Raw genomic sequence first — 13,559 nt, 5'->3', positions numbered from 1 at the left:
CCAGGCTTGACACTAAATGACTTTCAACTATTTGCAAACAAGTTCAAAGGACAAAGATTTGCTGCATGGTGAATCTCGAAGAGAATGTGAAATCCCAGAAATGCCTGGCACATAGTAGTACTCATCAAACATGCTGTTACACAAGAATCCCAGAATGTTTGGAGAAGGGAAGCAGTAGGTTAACACTGCACTGGTGTGTGAGTCGCACAGTCCATGAAACCGCCTTTCAGCAAATCCTACCAGCTCACTACCCCAGAGGCCAGGTGGACAGCTGCAGAAAGAAACTGAGCTGGGTTTTGGTTGCGGGGAGAGTGATGGGGATTTCAGTAGCCAGGGCTGGAAAGGACTGCTGTTTTACAGTCACCCACACTAATCAACAGTTACCTGCTCATTCTTAGCCAGGAAACAAAATCTTGCACATAGCCATGCCCTTGGCTTTACAGCAAGAGTCTTCCCTGTTGATACCCACTCCTCCCTTAACCGGTATCCAGGTCTCCTTCCCTTATGCCTACTCTGGAACTTTACTTTTGTGACTCACCTTTGTAATTGGAACATGCCCAACCACTAGGATTCTACATACTACTACCCAAGTGCAGGACCCTGGGTTCATGCACTCTCCTTCTCCAGCCTGTAGCTGCTTCCTCCTTCCTGGAATGGTTGTCTATGCATCCCTACTACCTCCTCTCAGGGATCTGCTTTCCATGCTGTGTGCTCCTCCCCAAGTCTTCACAGGTTTCTCTCAGTATCTTTACCTCATAGTCTGTGCCCCACACCAGTGTGTAGACTAACACCGCCCCCCCTTTGGAACTATACTCACTTCCAAGAGAGGCTTGCATCTAATACTTCAAAGTTTCTGAAACTTTGATGGTTCCCAGATCACCTTCTCTACCTCACCTTATCCTGAGCTCTGTACCAATATGGCCTACTTTCTACAAGTCTTACTCAGCAGGTAGAAGACTGCTGTCCCAGCAGAAATCTGCTCCCCATCCCATGGACACTTCACAAGAAAAAGCTGCTGTAAGCTAGGCAGCTAAGCATAACTCAGGCCCACTGGTTCCACTATTCCCCTTAGCAAGTCCTGTACCAGCTGCCCAGTATTTCTTGAATTCAACACTTCTCCATCTCCTTTGACAATTCTATGGTACAAGTTCCCCACCACATGGCAGATGGGTGACAAATACACAAATTTCTAGCCATGCCCTCTTCAGCCAACATCTTCCTAAAGTTCAGGAATATAAACACGGCCATGTTTCCACCCTGCCTAAAACCTGTTGGCCCCACTCCCTCAGATACAATGCAAACTTCTCTACAATGGAGTGCTAGTGGCTGGTTCTCAGGCTACCTCTTGCTTCTCTTCCCTTGTATTGAGCACTGCAGCTCTCTTGATCTTGGATTGGTCCTAATCTGGGTCTTCTATTCCCATCCAACCTCCCGCCCATGCTTCCCATGCCCTTTCTTCAGGCATGACTTTAGAAGTGGCATCCTGTCCCCTGACTGTTCTTAGACTTTGGGTCATTACTCTGACTTCAAGCGGCCCACTGTGGTGGTTAGTTTTCTGTTTTGTTTTGTTGCCAACTTGACACAAGCTAGAGTCATTTGGGAAGAAGGAATCTCAATTAAGAAGATTCCTCCACAAGACTGGCCTTTGGGTCAGTCTGTGGGGACATTTTCTTGATTAATGATTGATGTGGGAGGACCTCCTCCTCTATGGGCAGTACCACCCCTAGGCACGTGCTAGGCATGTGGTCCTGGGGTTTTGGGTTTTTTTTTTTTTTTTTTAGACAGGATTTCTCTGTAGCTTTGGAAGCTGTCCTGGAACTTGCTCAGTAGAGCAGGCTGGTCTTGAACTCACAAAAATCCACCTGTCTCTGCCTCCTGAGTGCTGGGATTAAAGGCATGCACCACCACTGCCCAGTGGTCCTGGGTTTTTTAAAGAAAAAAAAAAAAAAAAAAACTGAACAAGCCAATGAAAACAGGCCAATAAGAAGTATTTTTCCTTGGTCTCTGCTTCAGTTCTTGATTTCCCTGAATAATAGACTGTGACTTGAAAGTATAACTTTTTCCTGCCCAAGATGCTTTATCACAGCAACAGCAATGCAGACCAGGAGGCCTACTTAAGCTGTGATGGAAGGGTCCTTACTACACTGGCTCCCTATCAGTTCCAGAACTTAGCATCCAGGAGACAGTTGCCTGGAATGGTGGTGGTAATCAGTTAATAGGATAGAAAGTGGTCTCAGCCCTTGTCAACAACAGCTTTCATTTTAATGAGAAACTGAAGTTCTGGGAGAGTAATCAATTCCTTCCAAGTCCCCCATGAGGCAGAGGAGAGGTCAATTCCAAAATAGTTCTCTCCAAACTTATCCCCCACCACCCCTGCTCCTCCCTGTCACTACTAGCCAGTCAGCCCCAGTACATCTGACTCCCCAATTTGGGTGTGTACAATTGCAGCGCCTCCATACGTGAGCACTCCTCACCAGAACTGGTGGAGAAGTGTGATGTAGAAACAACCTTTATGGCCTGTTCAACTGATGCCTCCTTTCACACCTCCTAGGTAGGTGCAGGTGAGAGGCCTTCTGGGAAGCCCCTTGAAGGTCTCCAGTAGGTAGTACAGAGACCCAGTACCCAGAGTGGCAATGCTGGGCTCACAAAAACAATAGACAGCTTGCCCCCTCTAGTTCTCACTCTCTCCTCCCATGGTTAAATTTCTGAGAATATATATATATATATATATATATATATATATATATATATATATATATGTATACACACACACACAGAGAGAGAGAGAGAGAGAGAGAGAGAGACAGAGAACCAGGGTAGTTGTTTGGCATCTGGGCAAATTACACATTGGTTGGGATGAACAAGCCAGCCAGCCAGCTAAGCTTAACTTCCCTGAACTGACAGGAGTTAGCAGTAAGTGGACATGGCAGGCTTTCCACCCCTGACTCTCAGTTAGCAGTTCTAGAAATTCCAGATTTGAACTTTAATGAACTTCAAGTACATAAATAGCTATTCATTCCCTTTAGGTAGTGGTTTCCTGCCCAGTCTCGCCTTGATCTAGTTGATCCCCAGAAACGACCAATTTCCAATGTAAGGGTTCTCTCCATGTTCTTTATCATGGCTGTCAAGAGCTAAGTATGCTTTTCAGAGTTCTTAACTTTATGGAAAGGACGATGACACATGTTCTGGTACTTCAGCAGCAACCGAAGTCTGAGTGTTGAAAGCCCACAGTCTCTATCTAGGCATGAGTCTCCCAAATGTTAGGAAAGGAAGGATAAGAGTCAGAATCCGCTTAGAAGAAGATTGGGGGCGGTACAACCTCAGAGGAACTGGGCCAGGCTGGAGCTGAGAGGTTAGAGGATGAGTTTGGGAGGGTCGCTTCTCCATGGATGCGTTGGTGCCTCACAAGGTGGGTCTTGCGGCTGAAGCTCTTGGCGCACTGCGAGCAGGAGAAGGGGCGAGAGCCCGTATGTATTGCCTGGTGGCGGACCAGGTTAGTTTTGGAGCTGAAGCAGCGGGCGCAGATGGCACAAGCGTAGGGTCGGCTGCCTGTGTGCACTGCCTGGTGGCGGCCTAGGTGAGATTTACGACTGAAGCGGCGGCCACACTGCGCACAGGCAAAAGGCCTAGCGCCGCTATGGGCCCGGGAGTGGGCGACCAGATTGGGCCGAGAGCCGAAGCGGCGGCCACACTGCCCGCAGGCGAAGGGCCTTTCGCCCGTGTGCACGCGCCTATGCCGGGCCAGGTGCTGCCCGTGAGCGAAGCCGCGGCCACAGTCGGGGCACAAGAAGGAGCGCTCAACCGAGATGGTGCGCTGGGGCGCCACGGGCCCCGATCCGGGATCACAGTCAGGAGCGTGGGGAGCGCAAGCTGATGGCTCCGTGGCGGCGGGATCTATGGCAGCGCCCAGTGCACACTCATCGCACCCAAAAGGGCGACCCTCGGTGAGATGTAGACTCTGGTGGGTGGCGAGGTTCTTTTTCCAGCCAAAGCTCAGGCCGCAGTGGGAACAAGAGAAAGGCTTGGGCCCAGGAGGGGACAGGGCGGGGGAATGGGGAGAGGCAGGAGCATCGGGAGAGGACCGGGTGCGGCTAGCAGCATCGTGTACCCTCTGGTGCCGCACCAGGTGTTGCTTATGCGTGAAGCTGCGTGTGCACTGGGAGCATTGGTAGGGCCTCTCGCCAGTATGGATGCGTTGGTGACGGATCAGATGTGTCTTCTTGCGAAAACGCTTCTCGCATTCGGTGCAGGGAAAGGGCCGCTCTCCGGTGTGGGTTTTCTGGTGCGAGCCTAGGTGGATCTTCTGGCTGAAGCGTTTGCCGCACTCGGCGCATGGGTAGGGCCGCTCGCCCGTATGCGTGCGCAGGTGGCGGGTCAGGTGGGCCTTCTTGCTGAAACGCTTATCACACTCGGAGCACGGGAAGGGACGCTCTCCGCGGTGACTGCGTTGGTGCAGAAGCATATGGGCGCGCTGCGTGAAACTGCGGCCACAATCCGGGCAAGCACAGGGACCCTCGCCCCGGTGCAACCTCTGGTGCAGTCGCAGAGTTAGCTGATCCCGGAAACGCCGCTCACATTCCTCACAGCCATAAGGCTTTTCAGGGATCGGGGCCCATCCGGACAGTGCAAGCCCACCTAGAGCCCCTGCAGTCCCTGGCTCCAGTTTGTATGCAACAGCCAGGTGACCCAAGTCAGGAGCAGGAAAAGGACTGGGAAGGAAGGAGAGATGCTGGGGCCATTCCACCTCCTCTGCCTCCTGATCCTCATCCTCTACCTTCACCTTCCGAATCATCCACTCCTCCCCTGAACAGTCAAAAAAAAAAAAAAAAAAAAAAAAAAAAATCTTTGAAAGCCTATCCATGGGCACATTCATTTTCCAGTAGGCTCCTCACTTCCAGTATCCCTGCAATCTGGCTCCTCTTTGTACCCTACACAAGGTTTCCTGGGACTCAGTAAACCCCAAAGTCCTCTTTCACCCTCTTTGCGTTCCCTCTGCAGCCAATGCTAATGGCAAGCACTGCCCCACCTTTCTCTCAGGTTGCCAGCTCCCGCACTCAGGAACTTTTTCTTGAATCCTGAGTAGACACCCTCTCCCCCGCTACTCCCTCCAGAACGGGACTACTGCCCACCTCTGTCCTCTAGCTTTCTCTGGGCTTCCACAATCCTGAGGCTGCGCCACCATCCCAACTAGCAGGGTTCCTGGAAGCAGTTTCTCATCTTCAGCTCAGCGGCCCTTCTTGAGGGTCCTTCAAACTGGCTATAGTTTGGTGAAAACCAAACACCCGACCTTCACAGGCCTACTCCCCAGCTAACTTTAACCTTCGGAGGCAGGATGACCTTGGAACCTTGGTGCCTCTTCTTTTGCTTCCTCCCTAAGCACCAGGGGCACCCTGTGCTCCCCTCTACTGCTGCATACTGCATTCCCTTGGGTGCCCACTGCTCAGCTCCCTGCCTCCTGCTGTAGTGGACTGGGAAGTCCCATTATGAAAGAGGCTGAAGTTTACAGGATCAAGGCACAAGGAAGTGGAGACAGATTGGAGCTTGCTGGCTGGGGGCACTGGTGAGTGATCCACTGCCTGGAGAAGCTTGGAGAGGCCTCAAGGGGAGCTTCAGCCCAAGGGCAGATTCAAGCTCCTAGGGAACTCTGACAAAATGCATTCATGCATGCAGAGGACTCTGTCCCTTTCCTTTAAAACTCCCATCCCTGACCAGCCCCAGTGAATCTTGCCTGAGAACTGTTGAGCCACATGATCTGAGTGCTGTCTGGCCCTGAAAGACTGTCATAGCCTGAGCCTTGATCATATTACATACAGATTACATTCACTCCTAGTTTCTAACTCACTGGTTCCAAATCACTGTCTGCTTAACCTCTTATGTCACTTGCTCTTCTTCTCTGCTGGAGAATCAGCCATAGCCTCTAGCTGCACGGAGCTCCTACACACCTACCCCAGCTTCCCTCATCCAGGTGTGAGGCTTTGTCTTTCACTATACCTGTCATATACCACCTTTCCTGCTCTCAGTCTGGAAGTCTTTTCTCTACCAAGACTGTCTCCCCCTCCCACACCCGACTTGCAGCAATTCCACACTCTGACACATCCAGCACATAGGGCTCCTTTACAGTAAATTCATATAGCAATTACTGTTAACATTAGCTTCTGTGCTTAATTAAAACCCCTTGACTACGCATTGTTGATTTAATTATTTGTTCTGCCTCATAGTAACAGCATCCCAGCTACATTTTAGCTTCTGGATGGGAGACATCTTAAATTCTAATTTTGTATCCAATAGTGTTTTTATGTGTCTGACAAAAATCAGCTCTGTGACCATTTATTTGAGGCCAACTATGGATGAGGCACTGTGCATGCTGTGTCATAAAGTTCATACCAGCCATGAAGTTACTGTCACCCTGATGATAGATGAACAAACCACCCCTGGAGGGAACACAGCACCCCCCCCACACACACACACACATCCTACCCAAGAGCATTCAGCAGGTCAATGCAGAACAAGGGTGCAAACCAGTGTGCAGCTAGACGCCCTGTCTTTTCCCACTACACTCAACACCTTTGTGTAGCAGGCACTAAATAAATCCTTGTTGGGTAAGTGATGTTGTTCAAGCAAGTGGTGATGATGATAAGAAGTGATAGGTAGGACCAGGGAGTGATTGCCTGAGGAATGAGAGAGATGAGCTAATGACTAGACTCAGGGGAAGGGGCTACAGACTGGGCTCCCTGATACCATGAAGATCAGCAGAGATTTGGGAAAAGGAACACACACAATAGAGGCAGAGAACAGATGAGAACTCCCTGTATCTTTGTGGCGATTATAATCCAAGAGAGCAACATGTATGAACTGGGGAGATGGTGAGGGAAGTTGAGACCTCTAGAAGTGGGTTAAAATGAGATGCACTTCCCTTCAGTACCCTCTGTTCACATTCTACTGTCCACAGATGTGAAACTCCTTTGGAGCTCTCAAAGTCTACAGAGGAAAGGGGTCAGAGACTGGAGCACTGGAACCTGCTTGGTCCCTGCTCCCTTCGCCTGATTCTACAGCATCAGGAAGACTCACTCACCTGGGACAGAGCCAACAGGCTCGGCCTTCTGTGGGGTACAGGCCTGGCTGCCCATGCAAGGAGCTTCAGCTTGTTCCGTGTGGATACCTTCTTTCTGGCAAGGGGTCTCATGCCCTGGAAGAGAAGAGGATGCCCCGAGGACTCCCGAAACATCACAAAAGGAAGACAGTCCCCATTGGTAATAAGAAGCAAGCCTGAACCCCCACCCACCCACCCAAAGAACTCTATCCTATGTCATTCCTGCAAAGGCAAATTCCCGGTGGCCAAAGAGTGGACAAGAGCCACGACTGTGAGGAGTTTCTGGACTCTGTGTTTTATGAGGAGGTGGAAGTAAGAAAACACCTTTGACTTGAGCAGTTAGGCCTCCCAGTTCCAAGGTGAATCATGAGGGGGACAATAGTGAAAAGCCAGGTTAGATCTTACCTTAGGCATCCCTGCCTCTTCCCATCAGCAGCCATCTAGGTCCCTCTCGGTTTGGGGGGTTTTTGTTTGTTTGCTTGCTTTTTTTTTTTTTTTTTTTTTTTTTTTTTTTTTTTGCTTTATCCCTCCTACAGCACTTTCCATCTTCTAAGGTAGTTTATAACTTTAACCATGTTTACATTTCTTGTTGGCTGTCTGTTGCCCCCTCTAATATTAGGCTTCACGAAGGGAGGAACCTAGGTCTATTTAGTGCCCGAAGTGTTCCAAATGTCCAAGAATAGCATCCAGCACAGAGCAGGTGCCTCATAGATGGCTTGTGGAAGAAGGAGAATTCTTTCCTGAGACCTCCATTGTTCCCAATTACCTGAGCATGAGTGCAGTGTGTTCTCTTCCTTTGATGACATCTTCCCCTGGCCATTACTGAACCCATCCCTGGGATCACTTTGGGGAGCCATCTGGGGCTGTCCCACTGAGAATCCTGTATATAGGCAGAAGGATGAGATTAAATGAAACTTCTAGTATTGAAGTGGTATCAGAGATGGGGCATTTCCCCAGCTGGCTTGGGAAAAAGGGTCACTCCCATCTGCATGCTCAAAGGAATTCCCAAGCTCCCCAATAGCCTGACCAGTTGTTCACCTCAGTTTTTCACCCTTTAATGGGGGTGGGGGAAAAAGAAAGGAAAATTGAATATTTTGAACTAGAAAATATTTAAATCCCAGTGCTAGGCTGGAGAGATGGTTCAGTGGATATAGGTAACTGCCATCAAACCAATTGGTCTGCATTTGCTTTCCAGAACTCACATGGCAGGAGATAACAGACTCGGAAAATTCTCATCGCCTCCATATAGGTATATGTAATACAGAGAACACAATAAATAAACACATAAATGTAGAGGGTTTTTTGTTGTTTCTAGCTTCCAGTCCTCTGTGAATCCCATGCATACAGTCTAATATAACCATCCTGGCTTGATCAGAGGCATATAATGGTTACTTAAAAAGATGTCTATCTCTCCAGACCCTCAAGGGCTCAGGATTGTAAGCTCCTGAGGATGACACTCCTACACCATATATGCCTAACAACTCCCTCCCTCCTGGCTCCTTTGTCCCCACTCACCCAAGGAGTTCAGGGCCTCCAGGGTCTCTCTCATGGCCACCAGGAGTGGCTGGCTCTCCTAGGTGATCAGGCCAGACCCTAAAAAGACAGCCCTGTTCAGACTCTTCCTGTCAGCTTCTACATAGGTCTCAGCTGTCCCCAAGAGCACCAAAGTGATGTCCCAGACAAAGGTGAAAAACTCAGGGGAAACGCATCTGGAGCAGAGCCTTCTGAAGATGGGTGCCCAAGGGCAGTGAAGCCCTCTGCAAACTCTGGCTGGCTATACACATCAGTTCTTGTCCCTGCCTATCAAGTCTTTAGAGCTAGCCTCAAGGCCCTCAGCAGGCCCTGTGTCTTTGGCTGGGGAAGTACAGGGACCTCTTAATTCTCTGGATAGAGGGTGGGAGACAAGGTGGGGGAACGTGGAACCTCTAGCCATCACAGCAGGAGCTAGTCAAACAGAAGTCAGCCATGAATAGTGTCACTTTAGGGATGGGGGGTCGTCGGGCAGAGTCCTTGCAGAGGTAGTAAATGACTCTAACTTCCCCTCCTTAAACTACTACCTCAAAGCCACACAAGCCCCACAGGACTAACTAGGCTAGGACACCCCCACAATAGGTCACTCCCCGATTTTGCACTTCCCCGCTCCTCCTCCAACCGGTTCTCTGCCCCTCCTTCAATAGACTCCCCTCCCCCCTCCCTGGCAGCCTTCCCTCTGCCCCTCCCCTCTCCCTCTCCCTTCCGCCCTCCCCACCAAATCTGGCTGCCTTTTGGGGATCCTCCTACTGCCCCGCCCCTTTGGCTCCTCCCAGCGTGCACCCGCCGGGTCAACCCCTTGGGGCCCCCGTGGAATCGGCCCTCAGCAGCTACCGCCTTCCCTGACCGTCCACTCCCAGCAGTCTTGGGCAGCGCTCCCCTCCCCCTTCCTCCTGTGCCCGCCCGCCTAGTTCTCCGCGCGCCACCCCCTTCCCATTGCTGCACTCTCTCCCTTCCTTCCCCCTCCTCTTTTCCTTCCTCCCCCAACTCCCGCCCTCCCCGTCTCAGCTGCTCTCCCCCACCCGCTTGCCCCTCCCCTCTCCTCCCCCACTCGGGTTTCTTTTCCTTCTTTCCTCTCCTCGGTTCCCTCCCCCTCCCCCACACCATCCTCCCCTCGGCTTCCCTCCCTCCTGCAGCTCTCCTTCCCCTCAGCGGCCCCCGCCTCCCTTCCCCCTCTGCCTTCCCTGCAAGCTCCGGCTCCGCTTTCCTCACCTCCCCGTCCCCAGCCTTGTTCTTCCCCTCCCCCTCCCGGACTGCTCCCTTGCTTCCAGGTCTCACGCCCCCCCACCCCGGGGGAATCGGAGCTAATCTCTCGGTCTCTGGACCTACTCCCTACTCTGCCCCTCCCCATCCCCCTTTCTTCCCAACACACCTCCCTCAGTGACTCTGGTGCCCATTTCTGCTCCTCACTGACTTCTCACCCTCTCCGGAGTTTTCCTCCTGACCAGACCGCCCCCCCATCCCCGCCCCCGTTAGACCTCCGGGAGTCACTCCGGGTCCCGGTCCCCTGCCCTGTTCTAGGCTCACCTGTCAGCGTCCTTCGCTCCCGAGAGGCCCCATCCCCTGCGCCCCGTTTCCCGGCCCTGCGCTCTGGACCCCTCCTCCTACACTCTGTCCCAGGAACCCCACTCCTTCTCGGGATCCTCCAGGCAGGCCCCTCCCTCCCCCTTCCCACCTGCTCCCACCGGGCCTCTCCCCCACTCCTTGCCCTCCCCTTGGGTTCTCCAGTCTCGCCCTCTGCTCCGGGACCCTCCCTCCTCACTCCTTTCCCTCCCTCCTCTGACCCCTGCCCCTCCCCCACACCCTCGTCAGCGCGCTCTTTCCCCGGGGGCTGTCACCTGCCGCGGGCCGGTAGCGTCGGCAAAGCTCCTTTTGGATGGCGGGCGGAGACGCCTGCCCAGGAACCTCCGTTGTCCTTACCTGGCGGGCTCCTGCGGCTAGGTGCCGCGGCCCGCTTCGGGGACCCAGGCGCCCGGGCCTCCGGTCCCAGGCGGCCGAGTGTGCACAATGGCGCCCGCTGCCTGCCGCTTGGGTGCGGGCTGCCTGAAAGACTCCGGGACTGACAGCCCTGAAACTTCGCGGGGAGGGGAAGGAAAGACGCGGAGGGAGAGGGTGTGGGGCAGCGTTGCGGGTGATGGAAAGGAACCCGGGAACCAGGAGCGCTGCCCCGGGGCACCAGACTAAGGAGGTAGGGGCCAAGGGTCTTCAAGAGACCCGTCGCGGATGGGTGCACCAATAGGCAGGTGACGGTCTGAAGGCAAGATGCCTAGAGGGGTGAGATGGAAAGTGGGAGCTTAGGACTGGGGAAGGGAAGAGGGGAGAGGAGAATAGGAGGCTAGGGAGGAAGGGCATTAGGGCTAGGAGGGAGGGTGCTCGCAGCCTAGGAGGGAGGAGCTGGGGAAAGGTGGGGCGCCGAACGGAGTGATGGTGGTGAAGAGTTGGGGGGAGCAGGGAGAGGAGGGGGCGTGTTTGGGGAGGAGAGTAGTTGTGTGCACTGCTGTCTTCTAAATAGACGGTGCCAGCCCAGTATGTGGTTTCGCTGCGGTCCCACGGGAGACTGTCTGGCCGGCAGAGATTGGGAGAAACTGTTAGGGAAACTCTCCGCCAGGATCCACCCAAACCAGAGGACAGCATCCGAGACCCGCTGCGTGGGCTAGGGACCAGGTTGAGAGAGCTAAGGATCACAAAGTAGAAAATGGGGAGAAGTTGAACCAAGTCCGGGACAGAGAAGGTTGGGCAGGCATGGAGGTTGCTAGGGGTGAAGCTAGGCGCAGGCTTGGGAGGGGGTCCTTGGCAAAGTAAACCTCCTGGCCTTAGGTTTGTACTTCTCTCCCCAGACCTCTTCCACCGCCTGTCCTTGTTCATGGATGCATGTATACCTAGGCCTTATCCACCCACCTCTCCTGTCATGAAACAAAAATCCAGGAGGCTAGTCCATGCCCTGTGTTCTTTTTGCAAACTCCCATGGGCCCCCACTTCCGTCTGCTTGCCCCTGTAAGGAAAAGGGCACATGCAAATTATATTCTCCCGAGTCCAAGCTTCCGTTGTCAGCCAAGTTGCAGAACAAAGCTGGGAGAGTCTGAGAAGAGGAGACAATTGAATGGCCCTCATGGGCAGGACAAGATCCTTGGTTATGGCACCCTGTCTCAAGGATTGGTGACACCTGTAGAATCAGGACACAATGACCCAAGGTTGACCTTAACAGGATGCAGCAGGGATGTCCTCAAGTTTTACAGGTGGTTAGAATGAGGTCTGGAACAATGGCGATAGGAAGGATGAGGTCCTGTAACTCAAGATGCAAAAAACTTCTAATACCTGGATGCTCACTGACTGCAAGTGGCTTAGGGGCAGAGTGTGTGTGTGCCTCTGCGTGAGCAAGAATGGGCTTTGAGAACTGCAATCCACGAGGGTAGGATATGAAGGAGCAGTGGCCAGTGAGAGTATGAGAGAAGTTAGAAGGGCCTTGTGCCCATGACAGACCCCGGACCTTTTTCCAGGACTCAACTCAACTCTCAGGCACCAACACTAGCTATCTGGAAGCAACTAGAGGGCCTGTACTGGGCCCTCTTTTGGCTGCAGGCCCAATAGTAGGCTCAGAAGAAGGAATACCCAGGCCAACTGTGCCCAGTGGGACCTCATTTCATTATGAAATGAAAGAGTTCAGAGTTTCAGGTCCAGCTGCATTCCAGCCCCAGTGGCCTTGGAGGTCTACTGTAACCAGGATGTAACCAGGATTTGCTTGTGGAGCATGCAGCTGCCTCCTCTGAACCGGACACTGGGTTTATTTCATCCGGCTCAGCTCAGCTCCAGTCTGGGGCAGGGAGAGCAAGTGCCCAGTCCTATTCCACCTCTCTCCCCTTCCCATCTTCCTAGATCTTTTCCATCTTCTGGATGCCTTGGGACCAAATGGCCCCAACCACCTTGTACAAATAAATACCCCATCCCCCCATAAAACTCCTGACTCCCTGAGGAAGGGTTTATTTACTTTGTCAGGTTGCCTTCACTTACTTGGGTGTGCTACTATCCTGCTCTCTCTTCCTGGGCACTTGGCCTGAGAAGGGACAGAGAAAGGAAGAGCATAATAAAGACAGTGATTTATTTTATGTATGTTTTATGTATTTTTTGCCTATATAAATATATATATATATGTATGTATGTTTGCTACATGTTGTCTGTTGCTGTTGCTGCTGAGGGTGGGAGAGGCTTTGGATCCCCTGGAACTAGAGCTTTGCATGGTTGTGAGCCACTGTGTTGGTGCTGGGAACCAAATCTGGGTCCTCTACAAGAATAGCAATTGTTCTAACCACTGAGCTATCGCTCCAGTCCTGCCTGCTGTTTTGGAAGGCTGGAAAGACCTTCCCTCAGAAAAATCTTCCCACCTGTAAGTTCAAAGAGCTTATTGAGTCCCATCTCTGGGAAGTCCCTGAAGTTTGTACTGGTAAGGAAGCAGACGCCCAGAAGAGGAACATGCCTTGACCAAATTCATACATTAATTTGCGGTAATGCTTGAAAGTGTAGAAAACCAGGGGCTCAAGCTTTAACCCCAACACACACACACACACACACACACGGAGGGGTGTGATTGGGTCTGTTTCCAGAGAGAGTTGGCTTCTGAAGGGATACCATAGGAAGATCCAATCTTGTTCTGGGCAGCTGGTACCCAGAGGCAAGAAGCTGGAATAAAATCTCCCCTTGTGAAGAACCCTGAACAGACTGACCTCAGTGTGGGGCAGGGGACCAGTGCTGTCCTTTCTGTTCTCCTGTAGCAGCACTGCCCAAGTCCAAGCCACAGGTTCTCTCAAAGGTGACCTGGGGTGGGCGCTATGCTGCTCCCTTCCCTTCTCTTCGGGATGCTATGGACTCTGACTAATGGGTAAGCAGTTCATGGGGGCTCTCCCAATAAGATTCTTTTTCCTGCCTAAGCCTAGGCACCTTCTGG

The 13,559-nt window shown here is 52.3% G+C and overlaps 2 protein-coding genes across 3 annotated transcripts in view; one reads left to right on the top strand and one right to left on the bottom strand.

Annotated features, from left to right (window-relative positions):
- Window positions 1-2,968: 2,968 nt before the first annotated feature.
- Window positions 2,969-10,952, bottom strand: Znf467 (zinc finger protein 467). Of its 2 annotated transcripts, none has more exons than XM_051202866.1 (5): window positions 10,459-10,952; window positions 8,606-8,683; window positions 7,857-7,970; window positions 7,073-7,186; window positions 2,969-4,803 (listed from the first exon to the last, which is right to left on the bottom strand). In XM_051202866.1, exons 2-5 carry the CDS (start codon window positions 8,637-8,639, stop codon window positions 3,293-3,295), a joined length of 1,773 nt encoding a protein of 590 aa, XP_051058823.1. In that variant the 5' UTR covers window positions 8,640-8,683; window positions 10,459-10,952; the 3' UTR covers window positions 2,969-3,292. The 2 variants fall into 2 exon arrangements, with proteins under 2 accessions (XP_051058823.1, XP_051058824.1); XM_051202867.1 differs by lacking the exon at window positions 10,459-10,952 and adding an exon at window positions 9,404-9,491.
- The window catches only part of LOC127235630 (SCO-spondin), a 52,585-nt gene continuing 49,780 nt past the window's right edge, over window positions 10,755-13,559 (top strand). The window contains exons 1-2 of the mRNA XM_051202979.1: window positions 10,755-10,808; window positions 11,133-11,284. Coding sequence (XP_051058936.1) covers window positions 10,755-10,808; window positions 11,133-11,284 — 206 coding nt within the window. The remainder of the gene's footprint in view (window positions 10,809-11,132; window positions 11,285-13,559) is intronic.

The sequence above is a fragment of the Phodopus roborovskii genome, unplaced genomic scaffold (genome assembly GCF_943737965.1).
Source record: "Phodopus roborovskii unplaced genomic scaffold, PHOROB, whole genome shotgun sequence".
NCBI lineage: Eukaryota > Metazoa > Chordata > Mammalia > Rodentia > Cricetidae > Phodopus > Phodopus roborovskii.
Note: the sequence above shows the minus strand (reverse complement) of the source record. Positions and strands in the feature narration are given on the sequence as shown.

What these genes read in the sequence shown, in the direction of transcription:
- Znf467 (XM_051202866.1), bottom strand. Translation starts at nt 8,639, where the DNA reads ATGAGAGAGACCCTGGAGGCCCTGAACTCCTTGG. An exon ending in CACACTGCACTCATGCTCAG is followed by an intron (nt 7,187 to 7,856) that starts GTAATTGGGAAC and finishes CTTCTCTTCCAG; the next exon opens with GGCATGAGACCCCTTGCCAG. An exon ending in GCCTGTTGGCTCTGTCCCAG is followed by an intron (nt 4,804 to 7,072) that starts GTGAGTGAGTCT and finishes TTGACTGTTCAG; the next exon opens with GGGAGGAGTGGATGATTCGG.